The 17,702-nt window shown below is 34.4% G+C and overlaps 1 protein-coding gene across 3 annotated transcripts; it reads left to right on the top strand.

Moving 5' to 3' along the window:
- Nucleotides 1–1,005: 1,005 nt before the first annotated feature.
- LOC145570514 (isocitrate dehydrogenase [NAD] catalytic subunit 5, mitochondrial-like) lies at nucleotides 1,006–11,262 on the top strand. 3 transcript variants are annotated; one of them, XM_081629631.1, is made up of 8 exons: nucleotides 1,006–1,253; nucleotides 2,788–3,108; nucleotides 3,380–3,541; nucleotides 3,634–3,708; nucleotides 4,027–4,136; nucleotides 4,248–4,320; nucleotides 9,886–10,081; nucleotides 11,109–11,262. In XM_081629631.1, the coding sequence occupies exons 1-7, from the start codon at nucleotides 1,098–1,100 to the stop codon at nucleotides 10,075–10,077; spliced, it is 1,089 nt and encodes a 362-aa protein (XP_081485757.1). In that variant the 5' UTR covers nucleotides 1,006–1,097; the 3' UTR covers nucleotides 10,078–10,081; nucleotides 11,109–11,262. The 3 variants fall into 3 exon arrangements, with proteins under 3 accessions (XP_081485757.1, XP_081485756.1, XP_081485755.1); XM_081629630.1 differs by lacking the exon at nucleotides 11,109–11,262 and adding an exon at nucleotides 10,180–10,429; XM_081629629.1 differs by lacking the exon at nucleotides 11,109–11,262 and having other exon boundaries at nucleotides 9,886–10,429.
- The last annotated feature ends 6,440 nt before the right edge of the window (nucleotides 11,263–17,702 follow it).

Here is a 17,702-nt window from a genome sequence, read left to right as displayed (position 1 = left end):
TTAGTCCACTGGCTAGGATTGAACCTCCTCTATTGCTAGGTAGTTGGGCATGAACTACCTTCGAACCATCTTTTACGGAGAGACAAGGAAGAACTAACCAGCCGCCACTTACACACACACATGTCACACGTGAAAATAGAGAAAGAGAGAGAGGATTAGGGTTTGAGTGTTTGCTAAGTTGCTTAAAAATAATTTGATTAGCCTAAGAACCTTTAATTATATATTCTGCATTTACATAATTAGAGCCAAAATCAAAATAAAGCCCAAACACTCTCTTCTTCACCATATGGGTAGCCACCCTTAAAAGGGCCCAATATTGGGCTTTTTTCTTTTGTTCAATCCATCACCACAAAATGTAACCTTAAGGATCCATTTCATTGGGTATTGGTCCATTTGCCTATCCCAAAGATCATTGAATCATTGAACACTTCTTTCTCCGGATAATGATGACCCAAAAGAATAAACTAATTATCTCCATAATTGGATTCATTATATATCTAGTATTTACACTTGACGAAGACACAATTCCTTTAAACATAGCTAAACAGGAGCTATCCCATACTACTAGTTTCCCCAAGAGGTGGTATGAGGTTATTCATGCCAACTCTTTTGAGTGCTCGACCATATTGTTGGTACTTGTTCAACAAGTCGTTCGACTAAGATTCTCCCTATACAACTAGTTCCCAAGTCTTAAGACCGTGCAAGCAATTCTAAGACTTGCGCAGTTCTAAGACTTAAAGAGATCATGTCAGAATGCGTGAGTTACCCCCGAAGCTTGAGAAATGACGAGTTAAACTTTACGAAGATTTTCAATACTCCCGACCGAATTTTAAGAAATGATAAGCTAAATTTCTCGAGAACCAACCCAACCCAACCCAAAATCTTAAAATCGAACGGAACATGATCAAACGGCCCGATTGTCGCCTCAGATTATTGAAGGACTTGTAATTTTTTTTAGGGTGGAATAACCAATAAAGAGAATATATTGGCTTCTCAGCATTTGCAGAGGCTTCCTTTTATATTAACCCCGTCAACTTTCTGCAACACAATTCCACCACCAATCTCAACCCCAAAATTCTCTCTTTCTCTCTCTTCGAATGTCTTCCATGGCCGCCCAATTTTTGCGTCGGGCTGTCGGAAGCCACACCTCCTCCTCCGCTCTCCGCCGTCAATTCTCCACCGGAGCTCCCATCACCGCCACTCTCTTCCCCGGCGATGGTATTGGCCCTGAAATCGCCGAATCCGTCAAACAGGCCAATTTCTCTCTCTTCTCTTTGATTTCATTTGATCATTGATTTTGATTGCAGAATTTTGATTTGATTGTTGAAGTTGAATTGGCTTATGTGATTTGTAGATGTATTTTTAGCGAATTACTGTAATTTTTATTTGAATTTGTGATGCTCAGGGTTATGATTTTAGGGTGGATTTCTATTAATTCATCGTTTATTATCATATTTCAGTGATAATTGATGCTCTGGAATAAGTTGACATCTATCATTTTCGGAATCGATTGTTTTATTTTCTGAAATTTGCTGTTAGAAATTGTTTGGAATTAGTGTATATGTTATTTTATCAACTAATTTCATTAATTAATGGTTTTTGAATAGTATAATAGTTTTGCTAAAACGTATTGGGTGGAATTCTTGAGTATGATTAAGTTGTTGTTAATGATCTGTACTTATGTAGTCGACTTGGTCAAGGAATTTATTTTTGGTTATGGTGTCCTCGATCTTTTATATTGCTTGTTAGGAGTGAAAATTTAGTTTAAGTGGCAGTCGTAATCGAACTTGACTACGTTATTGGTAATTTAATGTGGAGTATTTGATTGCTAGGCCTATGCTACGATATTGATAAAGAATACTTCGTAATGAGTATATTGTTAGATTTGTACTTTGTATTTGATAATGCTCTCATGATATATTTATATTTTACTATTATTATGATTTCTAGAGAGAGTCATGCTTAAAAGTTTGAACTCGAAAAGCAAAAGCTTCAAATGTATTGAATTAGGGGGAGAAATATTAGGCAGAGTATATTATTATTTATTGATTCTCCATTTGCTCTAATCATGTCATGATGCATATCAAAGAGATCTGTGCTAATGGTATAAGGCTGCATATATGAGCTTTGTGAAAGTACTCTTTTCTAGACCTCTAAGCAATCAACTCAACCCTAAACTGACCAAAATTGTAGGGTTTTAAACTGTATTCAACGACCTTTAACCCAAATAAGTCAAAATTCGAAAAACTTGGAAAATTTTGGTGCCCTTTTAAACTCCACTCATTTTTTTTTTCTTTTTTTCCTGACCAAATCTTGAATCTATGTATTTATTGAGATAAAATGAGATGATGAGGATTTTTTGTAAACATAATACATATACATCATTTTAGGGTTGGATTTTGCTGTAAATTAATGTCTATTATGTTATCTTATGTATGTATTTTGTACAAGTATACTTTTTTGTTCATATATGATCATGTATATTGCTTATCACTTTTTTAAATGGAAATAAAATGGGCATTTTAAAATTCTAACCCGTATTCTTGACCTGATAAGTGGTAATTGTTGGGTCATGAACTAGCATTGTTCAACCCACACCTAAAGATACTGACCTGAAATTGTCGCCAAATTAAAATCCCTCAACCCTAACCAACCTTTGTTCGACCTGTTTGATAAGTCTACTTTTCGTCCAACATTTGATTTATGCGAATTATGCGAGTCTCCTTGTTAGAGAGGGAAAGAAAATAAAGGGGACAGTTAATTGATTGTTTTGTTGCCTGAATGCAGATATTTACTGCAGCTCAAATACCTATTGAGTGGGAGGAACACTTTGTTGGGAAAGAAGTAGATCCTAGAACCCAAAGCTTTCTCACATGGGAAAGTTTAGAATCTGTACGTCGTAATAAGGTGGGTCTAAAAGGTCCAATGGCTACACCTATTGGAAAGGGGCATCGTTCACTTAACCTTACTTTGAGGAAGGAACTTAATTTGTATGCCAATGTCAGACCTTGCTTCAGTCTTCCTGGTTATAAGACCAGGTACGATGATGTGGATCTCATCACCATCCGTGAGAACACTGAAGGAGAGTACAGTGGACTTGAACACCAAGTAAGTCATCTCGTCAGGTTAAAGTTTATTTTACTTGTTCCCCTTTCACAGTGTTTGTCTAGTTTACTTTATTTAAAGATGTTGAAAAGCGCGTAAAACCACTTGAGATTTATCATTGATGCTGAAAGCATTTGTTGCATACAGAGAATTGTTTTGTAGGGCGTTTTTGTAAAACTATTCCAAAAGGATTGGAGGATAAGTAAATAAAACAGATGATGGTACACTACTGAATGTTTCTGATATTGTTTGGTTCTGATGCATATGGTACTAGGTGGTTAGGGGTGTGGTTGAGAGCATCAAGATCATTACTCGTCAAGCAAGTTTGAGGGTTGCCGAGCATGCCTTTCAGTATGCAAAAGCTCATGGAAGAAAGAGAGTGTCCGCTATACACAAAGCAAACATCATGCAGAAAACCGATGGTCTTTTTTTGAAGGTTATTCAAACTTTTCTTTTCAAATATTGAGAACACTACTTAATTTCTTGTTTTATTTTATATGTATTTATCTGTTTCTTTGATGCTCCCAGTGCTGCAGGGAAGTTGCAGAGAAGTACCCTGAGATTGTATACGAAGAAGTTGTCATTGACAATTGCTGCATGATGGTACGTCTACTTTTTTAAAACCTTATAAATGCTTTGTTTTTTGTCGTAGACTGAAAGATAGAATTCTAGGAAAAGTGAATAGAATAATCTCACTAGTCAATGGATTGGCTCTTACGAAGTTACGATTAGTCATTAATGTGTTAAATATCCTTACAAAGGTTGAAGGCCTGAAGGGTGGATCCTTGTGGCTATATATATTAGAGAAATAGAGGGTACAAAAAAATGGGATGTATCCTCATTAACACCAAAAAAAAGCAAGCATTGTGGGTATAGGCTATAGAACAATGTAAGTACTAATTTCATTTTTTCTTCGAACAGCTTGTGAAGAATCCTGCGCTATTTGATGTATTGGTCATGCCTAACCTCTATGGAGATATTATCAGTGACCTCTGTGCTGGTTTAATTGGCGGTTTGGGTTTAACACCTAGGTGAGGCTATTCATATTTCTCATTTGAAGTCGTTGAACTTTTGTATATGTCAGATAGATTATTAAGATGATATTTATTATTGAAAACTAATTTAAAATACATCTGACGCAGCTGCAATATTGGGGAGGGAGGTATTGCTCTTGCTGAAGCTGTGCATGGCTCAGCTCCTGATATTGCTGGAAAGGTGAGATTTATACTCCAATACTGCCTATGTATATGTGGATGTGAGTGTATGTGTGTGTGTTTGTATGTGATGCATACACAGGATAATTATCCAAACATGCATATGCCAAAAAATTATGTTCCTGGCGGCTTTTGCCTTCTCTTCTGTCCCAATTTTCAGTTTCTGATTAGACTTTTTTGGGCTGCTTTTTTCATACATATGTCAATTGGCAATTGAATAATGAGATATAGGCTGAGGAATGTTCTCTTTTTAATAGATTTGAGTTTGTCGCTGTAAAATTAATGACATTTTGGTACTTGAAATGATTTGGGCCTTTGGGAACATAATTTTGCTGCTTGGAATTGCTATTGTAGTCCACAATTGTGCCTTTATACCATATAACAAGAATAATACTGTCTGCTGGATAATTTTTCTTTAATTTTATTTACCCTGTTAATTTCATTTCGTCTGTTAAGAGCCTTAACTTAAACTAATGCATAATCTGGATTCCTGTAGAAATTAGTTTTTATTTTACCTGAGTGTTTATGCTGTCGTTCTTCTCTTTTGTACCATTGTACTTTACCTGCCTCAATACTTTACCAACAGCAATTTTGTTATCTTCCTATATGATCTGTAATATTGTAATTACTTAGAGGTCCAAGCGAGAAACATGTTGGACCTTGCTAATGCTTATAAATTCGATTTTGCTCTTTGCATGACCTGTATTTTTCGAGACCTTAGACACTAAAATTGTCTTTCAAAGCGTATGAACAGGGTCACCTACTAATGTTTTGCTCGCCTTATTTGAAGATCTTATTTTATTTTAAATCTTGCCCCTGAAGAGAAGTCCTACTAAGACTTATCTTTTTTTTATCATTCAAACCCCCCCCCACCCCCCCCCCCCCCCCCGCCCCCCACCCCCCAGTTCACTTTAATCAACAAAACCCCAATATCTTCATTTCATATTTACCTTTAATCTACCAAAATCCACCTTTTTTTTAACCTATCTAAAAATGTGTGCTAAAAGAAAATGGGACTTTTAATTGGGAATGGAGGGATATCCAAGATCATTTAATATGTTTGATTTATATTTAAATCTTTTAATTCCAGTTCCTTTTGAATCATCATTTGAAATATCATTTCCAAATTTTCGTCTCATTTTCTTGCTTAGCTATTGCGAGGGATAACAGCCTTTATATCCTAAAATACCTAAATTTATAAACTTAAAACAGAAACCTAATATGAACTATCCTTATGGAAATGGTAGTGATGGTAGTGGAATCAGAAGTGCTATATATACAGAAGAAAGGGAGAGGAATTATGATACATATTGAGATCTGAAAGTTTACTTTAGTGTGTTCACTGGAGGAGCTGTGGGAGATGAGTTTTGAATCCTGTTGTGGGATATCATCAGGTGAAGGTTGGTTTTCCATTGGAAACTTGTGGGTTGGAGAAATAAGCACAGGAATTCCGGACTAAATGTTGAATGTGGTGATGCAAAGGTGAGGGTTGGTGGTTATGGTTTAGGAAAATAGAGTGAACAAGCTAGTTAAGGTATTGAAAAAGGGTTGAGACATTTTGTTTAGAGAATGATGGAGTTGTATTCTGAAAGGTTTAAAAAAGGGTTCTGGCTTGGAATTAGTATCATCACTTATTTGACTTGAGCCCAATATCATCTCTCTTGAGTCTGCTATAAATCTGTGGGTTGAAGAAATCAGGAAGGTCATGTTATATGGAATGATGCGGTTATTTGCATGGCTGGGTTAATAATTGAGATTAATGTTGGAGTTATTGGGTTTTAAACCAGGAATTGCCATTACAGTTAGGATATTAAATTAGGTTCACTCAAATTGGGGTGAGAGGAGAGTGGAAGAGCTATGAGCTGGTGGAATGGGAGTAGTTGCTTTGTTATCAACTTATAATATCTCTCGAGTGTGCTGGAGTGGTTGAAGAAATAAGGAGGGTCATGATTTATTGGATTGTGTTATTTTTGAAGTTGGGTTGATAAGTGATTAAGTGAGCTTAGTGTTGGAGATGTTGGGTTTGAAATTGGTGAATGCTGTAATGCTGTTACTGCTAGGATATCACTTAGAAGCGCACTTCAAATTAGAGTGAGAGAGTGGTGGAAGAGCTGTGAGCTAATGGAATGGGAGTATTTTCTTGTTATAATTTCTCTCAGGTGTGCCAGAGGTCTGTGCATTGAAGAAATTAGGAGGGTCATGTTTTATTGGATGAGGTTATTTCCGAGGTTTGACACTGGTGAATGCCATTACTACTAGTATATCACTTTTAAGTTCACTCAAAATTGGAGTGATAGAAGAGCGGAAGAGCTATGAAACTGGTGCAAGGGGAGTAAATGTTTTGTTTTATAGCTATTGCAGTGGGTGGCAAATGTTTTTCTTTATTTTTGCAGCAAATTGATTGATGAAGATTTTATGTATTTCAATCGAATAAGATACTTTTGAAACTGTCATTTTCATGAATTTATGATAATATGATTGATCAATACACATGTAATGATTTCCTTGAATACCTAATTTGTCAAAAAGGTGGCAATGAGTTGTTCGCTTTTGGTGTGGTTTGTATTGATTAGATTTGGGGCAGATGTAAGGCATATCAGTTTTTCAGGTCTATTTAACATAGCAATATAGCATATGCAACAACAACAACAACAACAAAGCCTTATTCCCAAAGTGTTTGAGGTCGGCTAACATGAATCGTCATAAGGAACCGTATGATATTAAAAGGGACATAGCAGGATAATCAATTTTAAGAATTTGAAAAAAGGTGAGTAAAGTGGAGAAAAAGAAAGAGCATCCAAGAAAAATAAAGGGAGTTTTAAAAGAGAACAAAAAATACAATTCAAGAAAGTTTTAAAAGAGGTGATTAAAACGTTTAGAGTAAAAACATAAAGATTTGAGAAAACTTTAGCAAAGGAAATCAATACAGTTCATAAAACACTAACGGGATACAAATAATAAAAGTAAATACTTCTTCCGTACCCTAAATTAAACACCATTTGCTCTTTTTACACTATTCACACAGTCATTTAAATCACGTATTGTGACTTTTAAGGAAAATATAGTCATGTGGGGTCTTGTTACATTCTCCTTGGCATGTACTTTCATTTTTTTTTTTTTTTTTGAAAGAGTACTTTCATAATTTCAGTTCTTTATACTTTTACTGTTATACAACTGAAGATATATAAGGTTGAAAATATGCATTGGAATGCGTAAATTTCCCCATGGTGCAATATTCGGGGAACAAAGGAAATATTAGTCTTTTTTAATCATCAGCTTGTGTTAAAATTCATTTTCTTGTTATTGGTGCACTATTGAATAAAAAATATTGATACAGGTCATTTTTATTTAGCTGAGAACTGTTTAAGAAGTAGACCACGTATATGAGCCTGCAGTAAAAATGTATAGGTTGGTAAAGATACTATGTAGGTGAAGATAACAAAATAGATTTTAAATACATAACTGCTAGAATATTATGCTAATATGCTTGTGTTTTAAGCTGTGATACTATATACTTTGCTTTGTACGTTGTAAGCAATCTAAGCATCCCTGCAGTTCTTTGTTTCATCATTTCTATTTGTGCCATGGTGAGCTTGATCGAAACCATTTGTATTTTGACAAGCTAAGAAGCTGTGACACCTGACATAAAGGGGGCAGGGTTTTGCTGCTTCCAAAAGGGGAAGTGCCATGGAAACATTTCCAATTTCCAAAAAAAAGGGTCAGAGTAAAGAGAAGTGTTTTTCCCTGTGACGTGGCAAATTGAAAATGTTTTGAAACCCTGTTCTTATGTGTTGCTGTTTTCATGCTACCTAGCTGACAAGCACCATCTTTTTCTGTTTCTTTAGCTTGCTGCTTGCTGCTTGTTTCTTGATTTATTTTTTTATTTATTTTATTTCATTTTATTTTATTTTTTTTGCTTGTTGCTCTGTCTGTTTGTCACCTCTGTTATCATACTTGACATAATGTTATTTTAGTTTCAAACTTCTATTTGCAACTTTCTAAGGATGATAAGCTCTGTTATCCTCTGTAAGCATTGTGCTGTATTATAAATGATAAATTAGTGATGTCCACATTTTCCATTGTGTCCTTTAGTAAGGATACATGCTTGAGTTTAACTCTCTACCGGTACTTGAATAGGTTAAGTAAGAGACCACTTTTTGAGAGGCCATCTAACAAGGTCGCACATGTGTTCTGTGAACTCAGCTATTGGTCTGAAGTTCTTATTTAAGCCCTGGTTTCGTTTTGTAGCTTTCTATATTCATGGTGTATCGTTTTATCTGGCTTTTACTTTAAATGGTGATGTGCACTCTATATCCTTATTTCAATATGATGGTTCATATATATTGCTTTATTTGCTCTTCTTGTACTTCTCCCATTGATTGACCTGACTCACACTCTAGACTAGAGTTAGGTTAAGTAATAATGAAATTCTTTTCTACTTTGGAGGGATGCTTAGGGTAGTTGCGTGATTGTATGTGCTCTAGGATTCAGCTTGACCCTAGCTCTGTGGCTGCTTCCTATTGAATATTTAGATGCACTAGCTGTTTAGTTACAGCTGTCAAATATAAAAAATGTACTATTTTCTTATCACAGTTGAACCTGTTAAGTCTCAAAAATGTACTTTAAGACATGCTTATATTATGCTTAGCGAGGTCAGCTAATGCAGTTTAGCCAATCTTCATTATGGGTCTTTGAGAATATTAGGAAGAGTGTTAAGGGTAGTGTTGCTCTCTTGTACTGAAGTTTGGTTTGGTCTTCATTGCAAGAAGTATGTGCAACCATGTGATGTGGCTTCTTTCTTTATATTGTTCTATTTTCCCTGGCAATTCAGGTAAGACATGGAAATTACCTATAGTATGATTGTATGAAGTTGGAAATTACTCATGTTCAATTGTTTTGCTTCCAATAGGGTGGTTTTAATATAATTTTAGAATTTACCCAAACTGTACATACTATGAAATTTTTTTTTCTTTTTTTTTTTTTTTTTTTTTTTGCGACAAAACTTACTATGAAATTTGACTATTGAATTAGATTCTTTGGAACAAGACTACATGAAGTTTAAAAGGCATTAGTCTTAAATGTTTGCCATGACTACAACTGCGCGGAGCTTTTCAAATCAGCTTAGGTTAAAAGTAAATTAAACTATCTGCATTCTTCACGTCATGTATAACAGCACATTCATATAGCCCTTGTTTGGTTCATTGAACTGGTTTTTGTTTGGATGGCACAAAACCGTAATTATTGATTTTGAAGAGCTTATTTATCAAGTACTATCCTTGGTTAATGCGTTAGAAGTGGACCTGCCCTTGCTAGTCCTGAACTTCAGTGTAGCAACATTCTATGTCTTATGGGTAGGTAGCTATTTACCCTAGGCTTCTGAAAATCTGTACGAGTTTGCCAAGCAAATATATGCCTCGGCTCATAAAGGTAGATTGTATCCCTTTGCCCTTCACAAACCTATTCACCATTTCATTGTTTGCATTATGATGTAGAGCCTGTTTGGTTAGGGCTATTGATTTGTGACTACCTCTTTAATAAGCTGCTAATTGTACTTTCATTTTTACAGAACATGGCGAATCCAACTGCTTTGCTTCTAAGTGCTGTGACCATGCTACGACACTTGGAACTTAATGACAAAGCAGATCAAGTTCAGAATGCTGTTCTGAAAACAATCGCTGAAGGAAAATATCGAACCATTGATCTTGGCGGCAAATCTTCTACTACAGACTTTACAAATGCAATTTGTGATAATCTTTGAACAGGTTCGACATGATCATTTTGTGTAGTGTATTTCCTATAAAGTTCAAAACCATCTTTTCAATTTAATTTGGAAGGAGATTGCCTTGCTATGTCAACAAAGACCTATGCGGCAGGTTCATCTTCTTGGAGGAGTGAGCAACACAACCTCATTTTACTGATAGATTCTTTTTAGCACTTCCCAAGTATATTGGAAGCCCTGAAATTTTATGAAAAGATTTGTACCAAACTCCTTGAGTTTTGCTAATTTACCGAATACAAATAAATAGGATTTTACCTCTGCTTTATGTTAATAAATTTTGTTTCTGGTAATTTATTCCAGATAATATGAGGTTTTAAGGGATTTCTCGTTTCTTGCTTGTGTTTGATGAATGTTTCTATTTTTGTATTGTTCAAGGGATTGATTGCCTTTATTGTACCTTTAATGTCGATGTGGAGGGGCAGGATATTAGTCAAATTCCTTGGTAGATGGGCTCTCTTCATTACTCATTCAGGTTGAACTTAATATATTAGTTTTATAAGTTTACAATGCTTCATTAGGCTGTATAAGATAATTTTGGACAAAGATTAAGATCTCAATAATATTGGTGTATAATTCAATTGATGACCTAACTCTTAATTTATGCGTTTACAAAGTTCAAATGTACATTTTAACAATTCTTATGTGTTTCCTAGGGTTCTTAACAGGCCTCTTTCTTGAATCTTCTTCCCTCAAATCTTCCCCTTTTCTTTTTGACACTCTAAATTAAAACTTGTTATTTTTTATTTTTTAATTTTTTTTTTTTTGTTCTATTATTCTTTACCCTAAATTGATGTATCGCATGGGTGCGTCCACCTGCATCCTAGTGTCTGTGCGTCCATACAATTTTGGTTTCTCTTCCTCTCCTTCTTCTCTTCCCTTGTCTTTCTCTCTCCTCTGCTATTACTTTTTTTAGACCTTAAATATAACCAGAAATTCAAATCAATTGCAAAGGGGTATTATTTCGAAATTTCTATTGATCAAAATTGATGATTTGCTTTGTTTTAAAGCAGATGACGGATACGGAGGTGGAGGCGTTCGCGGAGGTGGAGTCGTTTGTTAGTGGTGGTGGCGTTCGCGGAGGTGGAGTTTTTCGCTGGTTTGCTTGGCTGTGCGGCTGGCCGTGGGTGCAGCAGGAAGGAGAGAGTGTGGTGGTGCGTGGATGTGTTGGTTGGTGGGTGCGGTGGTTGGTGGAGCAGTTGTTGGTGGGTGTGGTGAGTTCGGTGGACGGTGGATTAGTGGGGTGGCGTGAGGATTGGTGAGTAGGGTTGAAGGGGAGGAGAGAGAAAGTGGTGAAGAAGATGATGAAATTAGTGATGAGATGGTGAAGCTGCCAGGCTGCCATTGAAGGGGGAGGAGAGAGAAAATCATGTGTTTTGCGGCATTTTTGTGTTTGGAGATGAACGTGAGTTTGGTGACTTTTGTTTGGTTTATTTATTGTTAATAAGCATATCAGCCGAGAGGAGAGACAAAGAAATAATTTGTACTTGTGTATACTTTGTATATAAGCCACTAAAAAAATATATTAGCCAATTAATATTTGATATTAGTTAACATTAGGGACATATCAGACATTAATAAAAACGTATCAGTCAACAAAAGATACATATCAGCTAACGAGAGAAATATATCATCCAACAAAAGGTATTTATCAGTCAACCAAAGAAACATATCAGTCAACTAAAGATACATATAAGCCAACAAGAGGAGTATATCAGCCAACAAAAGATACATATAAACCAACAAGAGGAGTATATATAAGCTAACAAGAGGAGTATATCAGCCAACAAATAAAAGATACATATAAGCCAACAAGAGGAGTATATCAGCCAACAAATAAAAGATACATATAAGCCAACAAGAGGAGTATATCAGCCAAGAAAAGGTACTTATCAGCCAACAGAAAAAATATATCAGCCAACAAATGAAACGTATCAGCCAACAAAACTATCAGGTAAGCCAACAAAATAAACATATCAGCAAACAAAACAAAACATATAAGCCAACAAAACAAAACATATAAGCTAACAATTAAAATACACATATCAACCAGCTAAAGAAACATATAAGTCAAATGATGTCTGATATCAGCCAACAAAAAGAACTTATAAAAAATTTTTAAAAATATATCAGCCAACAAAAAGAATACATTAGCCAACCTAAAAATCATATCAGCCAACAAATAAAACATATCAGCTAACTCATGAAACATATAAGGCAACAAGTAAAACATATTAGCCAAAGCATCCGCATGGAAATTTGTGTGCGGGCATCCGCACGCAATAGCTTCTCTTGATGTATATCTCCACAAGATCTGGACGTGTGAACAAAGCTGTAGGTGAAGACTTTTGGTTTGATATAGAATTCAAAGAGCTATAGTCTGTGATTCCCCAATAGTTATTATGTGCATCATGCTGCACCTAGAAATAGGTGCACCACGTCTATAATATGAACATTTCACAAAAAGTGAACATTTAATAAAAAAAAATATGAAAACATCTAAAAAAAATGAACATAAATAACCAATTTTATATGTTCAAATTTTGTAACGAAATGTTCAATTTATGTGCTCTTAGTGTTTAGTTTATACTACAAAATTATTGAATTATAACCGGTTAGACAAACTTTTTTCACAAAATTGATGTTCATTATAATATAGTGTTGTGTTCATCATATTTAAAATTTCAATAATATTCATTCTCAAATAATAAATGTTAAAATCTGAGTAGTGTTATGTTCATATTTATATTTTATATGTTCATTTTAAAAAAATATAGTTTAAAACTTTATTTATATAATTGTTAATGAAAAAAAAAGATAATATTAATTCATTATAAATTCTTTTGTATTCATTATAACGTACTAAACGTTCATTTTATATATCAAATCCTAATCGAGGTTCATAATTCTTTAACTTAAATTAAGTTCAGATATCGATCTAACTCAAATGTTCATAAAAAACATATACATGTTCAGATATTTAACATAACATGTTCATCATTACAAAACTTTAAAATATTTTAAAATATATAAATCGAAAACAAAATAAATTTTCATATGTAAAGAATCAAATGTTCAAATACAAAACTTATAAAGTATAGAATGCCAAATTTTTAAAAATGATTAAAAATACATAGATTAAAAAAAAAAAATCATAAGAAATGTATCACATGTTCAGAATTATAATTAAAATGTTCATAATTTCAAAACATATATCGGTAAAAATATATTGTTATAGAAAAAGTATCATATGTTCATATTTTAAACAAAAAATGTTCAAAATACCAAAATATGAACCGAACGTTCATAGTCACACTAAAAACAAACAAAATTCATCAATCCTTTTTTTTTTTTTTTTGTTTTTTTGAAACATAAAATTCATCAATCCTTTGATCAAACATCTTTACTTTGATTCCAAAATTGAATTATAAGAAATTAGACCTGATTACACCTAATAATCAAAATATAAATAACCTTAATCAAATCAATATCATTTCATCAAACAGATGGTGGACAAGAAAATGTGAAATTAAGAAAGAGGGGTTGACTGGTAAAGTGGTATCATCGGAGAAGTGCCACCAGACGACAGAGCCATTGGCGGCGCCAGTGTAAAGAGATGGCAGTTCATGACTTCATCGATAACAGAGACGGCGGTTCATCGATAACAGAGATAGCGGTGATGCGGTGAGACGACGGAGTTTTGACCGAATTCCGACGATCGATCTACACTTCATCGCCAATTTTCGACGATCGATCTACACTTCATCGCCAATTTTCTTGATCACTGAATAGTGTTTCTCTCTCATCAACTACAGCGTAAAAATTGTGTGAGGTTGTTGTTTTTTTGGGCTGGCAGAAATTTGAACCCAATTTAACAATAGTTAGTTGGTGATTCACATAGAGATACATGCACCATGGTGCATGTTAATATTTGCCGGGATTCCCAATCACAATACGATCATGTTGAAGATTCTCCTTCAGATCCACACCATTTAATACGCACTCTAAAAGTTTCTAACGAAAAATCAAACTTATATGGGCTTTTATTATTTTTAAAAAATACTAATAACTGAGTTAAGTTAAGATTGAGGGAGTAGATTTAACAATTATCCTGGCTTAATTAATTAGCTTAACCTTAGCGTGGAAATTTAATCAACAATTTTCGTAACCCATTTCCTGATGTAATATGTTAATCCTGGTTATGAGATGCTTAAACTTCTTCTTCCTAATTTATTTCATAATTAGCTATTTTCGACTTGGAGTGGCACTACTAAATGTAGACCTTAATATGCAAGACGGACTTTGGTGAAAACATATACTTGAAACAAGAATGCATGTTAAGAATAGCTTGGGCAAACCTAGCGGTGGATAACGGTATTGCAAGTCTAAGATCCCAGATGGTTAGTCTAACAGATAAAAAAAACATACATTAATAAGCACATAGTCACACTACCATGAACCTTAATGCAATCATACAAGGTTTTTCACTTTAAGCCAAGTTCTTAGTTTTAACATGGGTTTGGTCGGTTTAGTTAGTCAAGAAGGGTCTATGGCTAAGAAGGAAATTCATGATGGTTGTAGGGAATATTTCAAACATCAACTTTGAACTCAATTGTGATCATGCATTTAAGCATGGTGGCACCCAAACGGAAAGAAGTTAGAGCAAAAGAGTCGCCTAAAGTTTTAGAAACTTGTAAACAGGTGTGAAGGTTACACCCTATTCACGATCACAGAGAACGCTAACTCCATAGTGGTCCGGCACCATGACTGGATATTCGGGGATAATGGTACAAATCCAATCAAAAAGAGATTGAACCCGCCCTAAATAGACCTCTAGCTATTTAATTCTTATGATATTCATGTGCGTTTTCCGATCAACATACATACATGATCCTAAGCATAATTAATCTACGTTGGTGGATTATTAATGTACAAATAAACCTATTATTAGAGATCACTTGAATTAAAATCATATTAGCCTAAATTAAATTATTAATTATCTTATTAAGCGTGATTTTAAGTACAAATTCCCTTTAAACCTGCAGTAAAGGCATGATCAAGCAATATCAATAAAACATGAATAATCAAGCAACATATAATATTAATGATACAATAATCATCATCATCATCATAATACAGTTTTAGCAAGATTCTAGGCATGATATTAAACAGATTAATAACAAATTCTAGCATGTCACTAAGTAATTAAAATCAAAGCTTTATCTTAAACATGATACTAGGAATCAACATGATATTAGAAATATTAATTAATACCCTAACATGATACTAGGAATGGAAATAATATTATAGGCATGACTTCTATATCAAAAGATAGTAGATTTACTCACTTTGATGTCTCGTACCTCTTTCTTTCAAAAGAATACACACGTTAGTAACTTCAAGAAAGATTAAATCAAACAAATAAATCAAATAAGAATTAAAACATAAATTTCGGACCAACCCTTAGAACTATCAACCTTTCACGTCGAGGTCTAAGGCAACTTCGAGCTTAGTAAGAAGTATTCGAGTCTCGTGAATGAGGTATGTGACTAATTAAAGCAATATCAAGGATGTGTGTTTGATGTGTTTAGGCTAGGCTTAGAAAATCAAGAAAAGAGAGAAGAAGAAAGAATAAGCTTTAGCTTATTGAGGGAAAAAAGATGATGATTGTTGGTGAATGAAAACGAAGGAAAACACCATCTATTTATAGAGAAAAAATGACGGAAAAGATAAAAAATCCAAGAGTCAGAATCCGACTCGGAGTAAAACGCTTTTCATCACGTGGCGATGGTTACATTGCGACGCGATGCTTATATCACTGCGCGATATTAGCATCATTGTGCGATGATTCCATCGCTGCGCGATGTTTTTCAGAGGATAAGATCCGTACGGAATTCGACTTCCAATCAAATTGGGTTAGCCGTATATCCGTACTTATCCTTATTTTACCAAAATTAAGTTTATCGAAAACAAGTGTTTTATCCGATATAAAATTCTTAGTCTTTATCTTTTCAAATAGAGGATAAATTAGAACCTTCTAGAAGATTCTAGAAGCTAGTAATCAATCCTAATGGATTTAGGACTCAAAAAAACCTTCTAGATAATTTTAGAAACTTGTAACAAATCCTAATTGGTTTAGGAATGAAGTTAAGCTTAATGGACCCTCCACATGATCTTTGGGCCGCTGGTAAGGCTCGGTTTGGGCCTAATTTAGTATTTTGGCTATAACTTAGCCGTTTTAAGTCAGATTTGGATTTATAATATATCGTTGGAAAGCTCTTTTCAAACCCCATACAACTGCGCAATTATTGGACCCATGTTATGGACCAAAATAAATTGGATCGGGCAATTTTATAAAAAAGGACACGAAATGAATGATTTTAAAGACACGAATAGAATGATTTTGGTTTAAAACATTTAAAGAAAGGTTAGAGAAAGGAAAATTCATGAGATCCTTCTATTCTTCACTTAACTCGATAATCAAAGACGTGAAATGTACTCATTACTAGGTTTTGTTTTAGGGGAGACACAATCAAGTGTCTACAGAAGCCCCCACTTTGACTGAGTTTGGAGAAACATAAGTTTCAAAAACGCTAGTCAAACTAGATCGATTGGGACGGAAAATGATTCAGAAAGTTCTGCGATCCTAAATCATTCTGTATACAATGATACCTGTAGAAAAGCATTAGTTCTATAGGTAAAAGAGTTAAGAAACGTGTATTTGGGGGTGATGACAATCCTCTTTAGGAAAAGTTGTCAACACAATTCTTGAATTATGAGTGACAATCCGATTCGAGGAAAGTTGTCAACGCCACGTAACAATCCAATATAGGAAACGTTGCCACGATGAATCCGCGTCCCGGAAAATTTGCCAAAATCCAATTTGGGAAAAGTTGCCAATGCTGCGTAACAATCTATCATAAGAACTTTGCTACAATCGACAATCCACGCCTTAGTACATAACTCTTGAAAGCAATCCACCTTGGAAATTTGCCAATGATATGCAACAATCCTTTTAGGAAATATTGCCACAATTGACAATTCGCGTCTTGGAACATTTGCAAAAAAGAGTCGATCGACAATCTGTCTTGGGAAAATTTGCCACTACGGAAATGAATGACTATCCACGTTGGGGAACCTTAGCCGAAATATTAAGTTGAATAAAGACCTACGACAATCCTTTGAGAAATTTTTCTATAGGGAACTGGGTGTATGACAATCCAATTTCATAAAAAATTGCCAAGGATTTGATGAATGTATCACTAGTAGAAATGCTATTTGTAACGCCCTATTAGTAACTGGCATAAATTATGTTAGTTACAACTAACGTATTAGTAATTGAGATAGTTTATGCGGGTTACAAATAAATTAGTATTTGTAACTGGCATAAGCAAGGTCAGTTATAAATATAGGTCAATAATAGACTGACCAATTATTAGTAAGGGGTATAAAAAAAGTCAAAAGTCAAATTTATTGACTTATTAATTATAATGGGCTTTATTAAGGATAGTTACTAATGTAGCACAGTAGCACACACGACTCAAAATGCTCTCGTATTTATGCGGTTCCTCAGTTCCTCTTACCTTCACTCGCAGCAAACACCTTTT

The sequence above is a fragment of the Chenopodium album genome, chromosome 12 (assembly GCF_948465745.1).
Source record: "Chenopodium album chromosome 12, dcCheAlbu1.1, whole genome shotgun sequence".
Taxonomy (NCBI): domain Eukaryota; kingdom Viridiplantae; phylum Streptophyta; class Magnoliopsida; order Caryophyllales; family Amaranthaceae; genus Chenopodium; species Chenopodium album.
The sequence above is the reverse complement of the archived record's forward strand: the minus strand, read 5'-3'. Positions and strand labels throughout refer to the sequence as shown.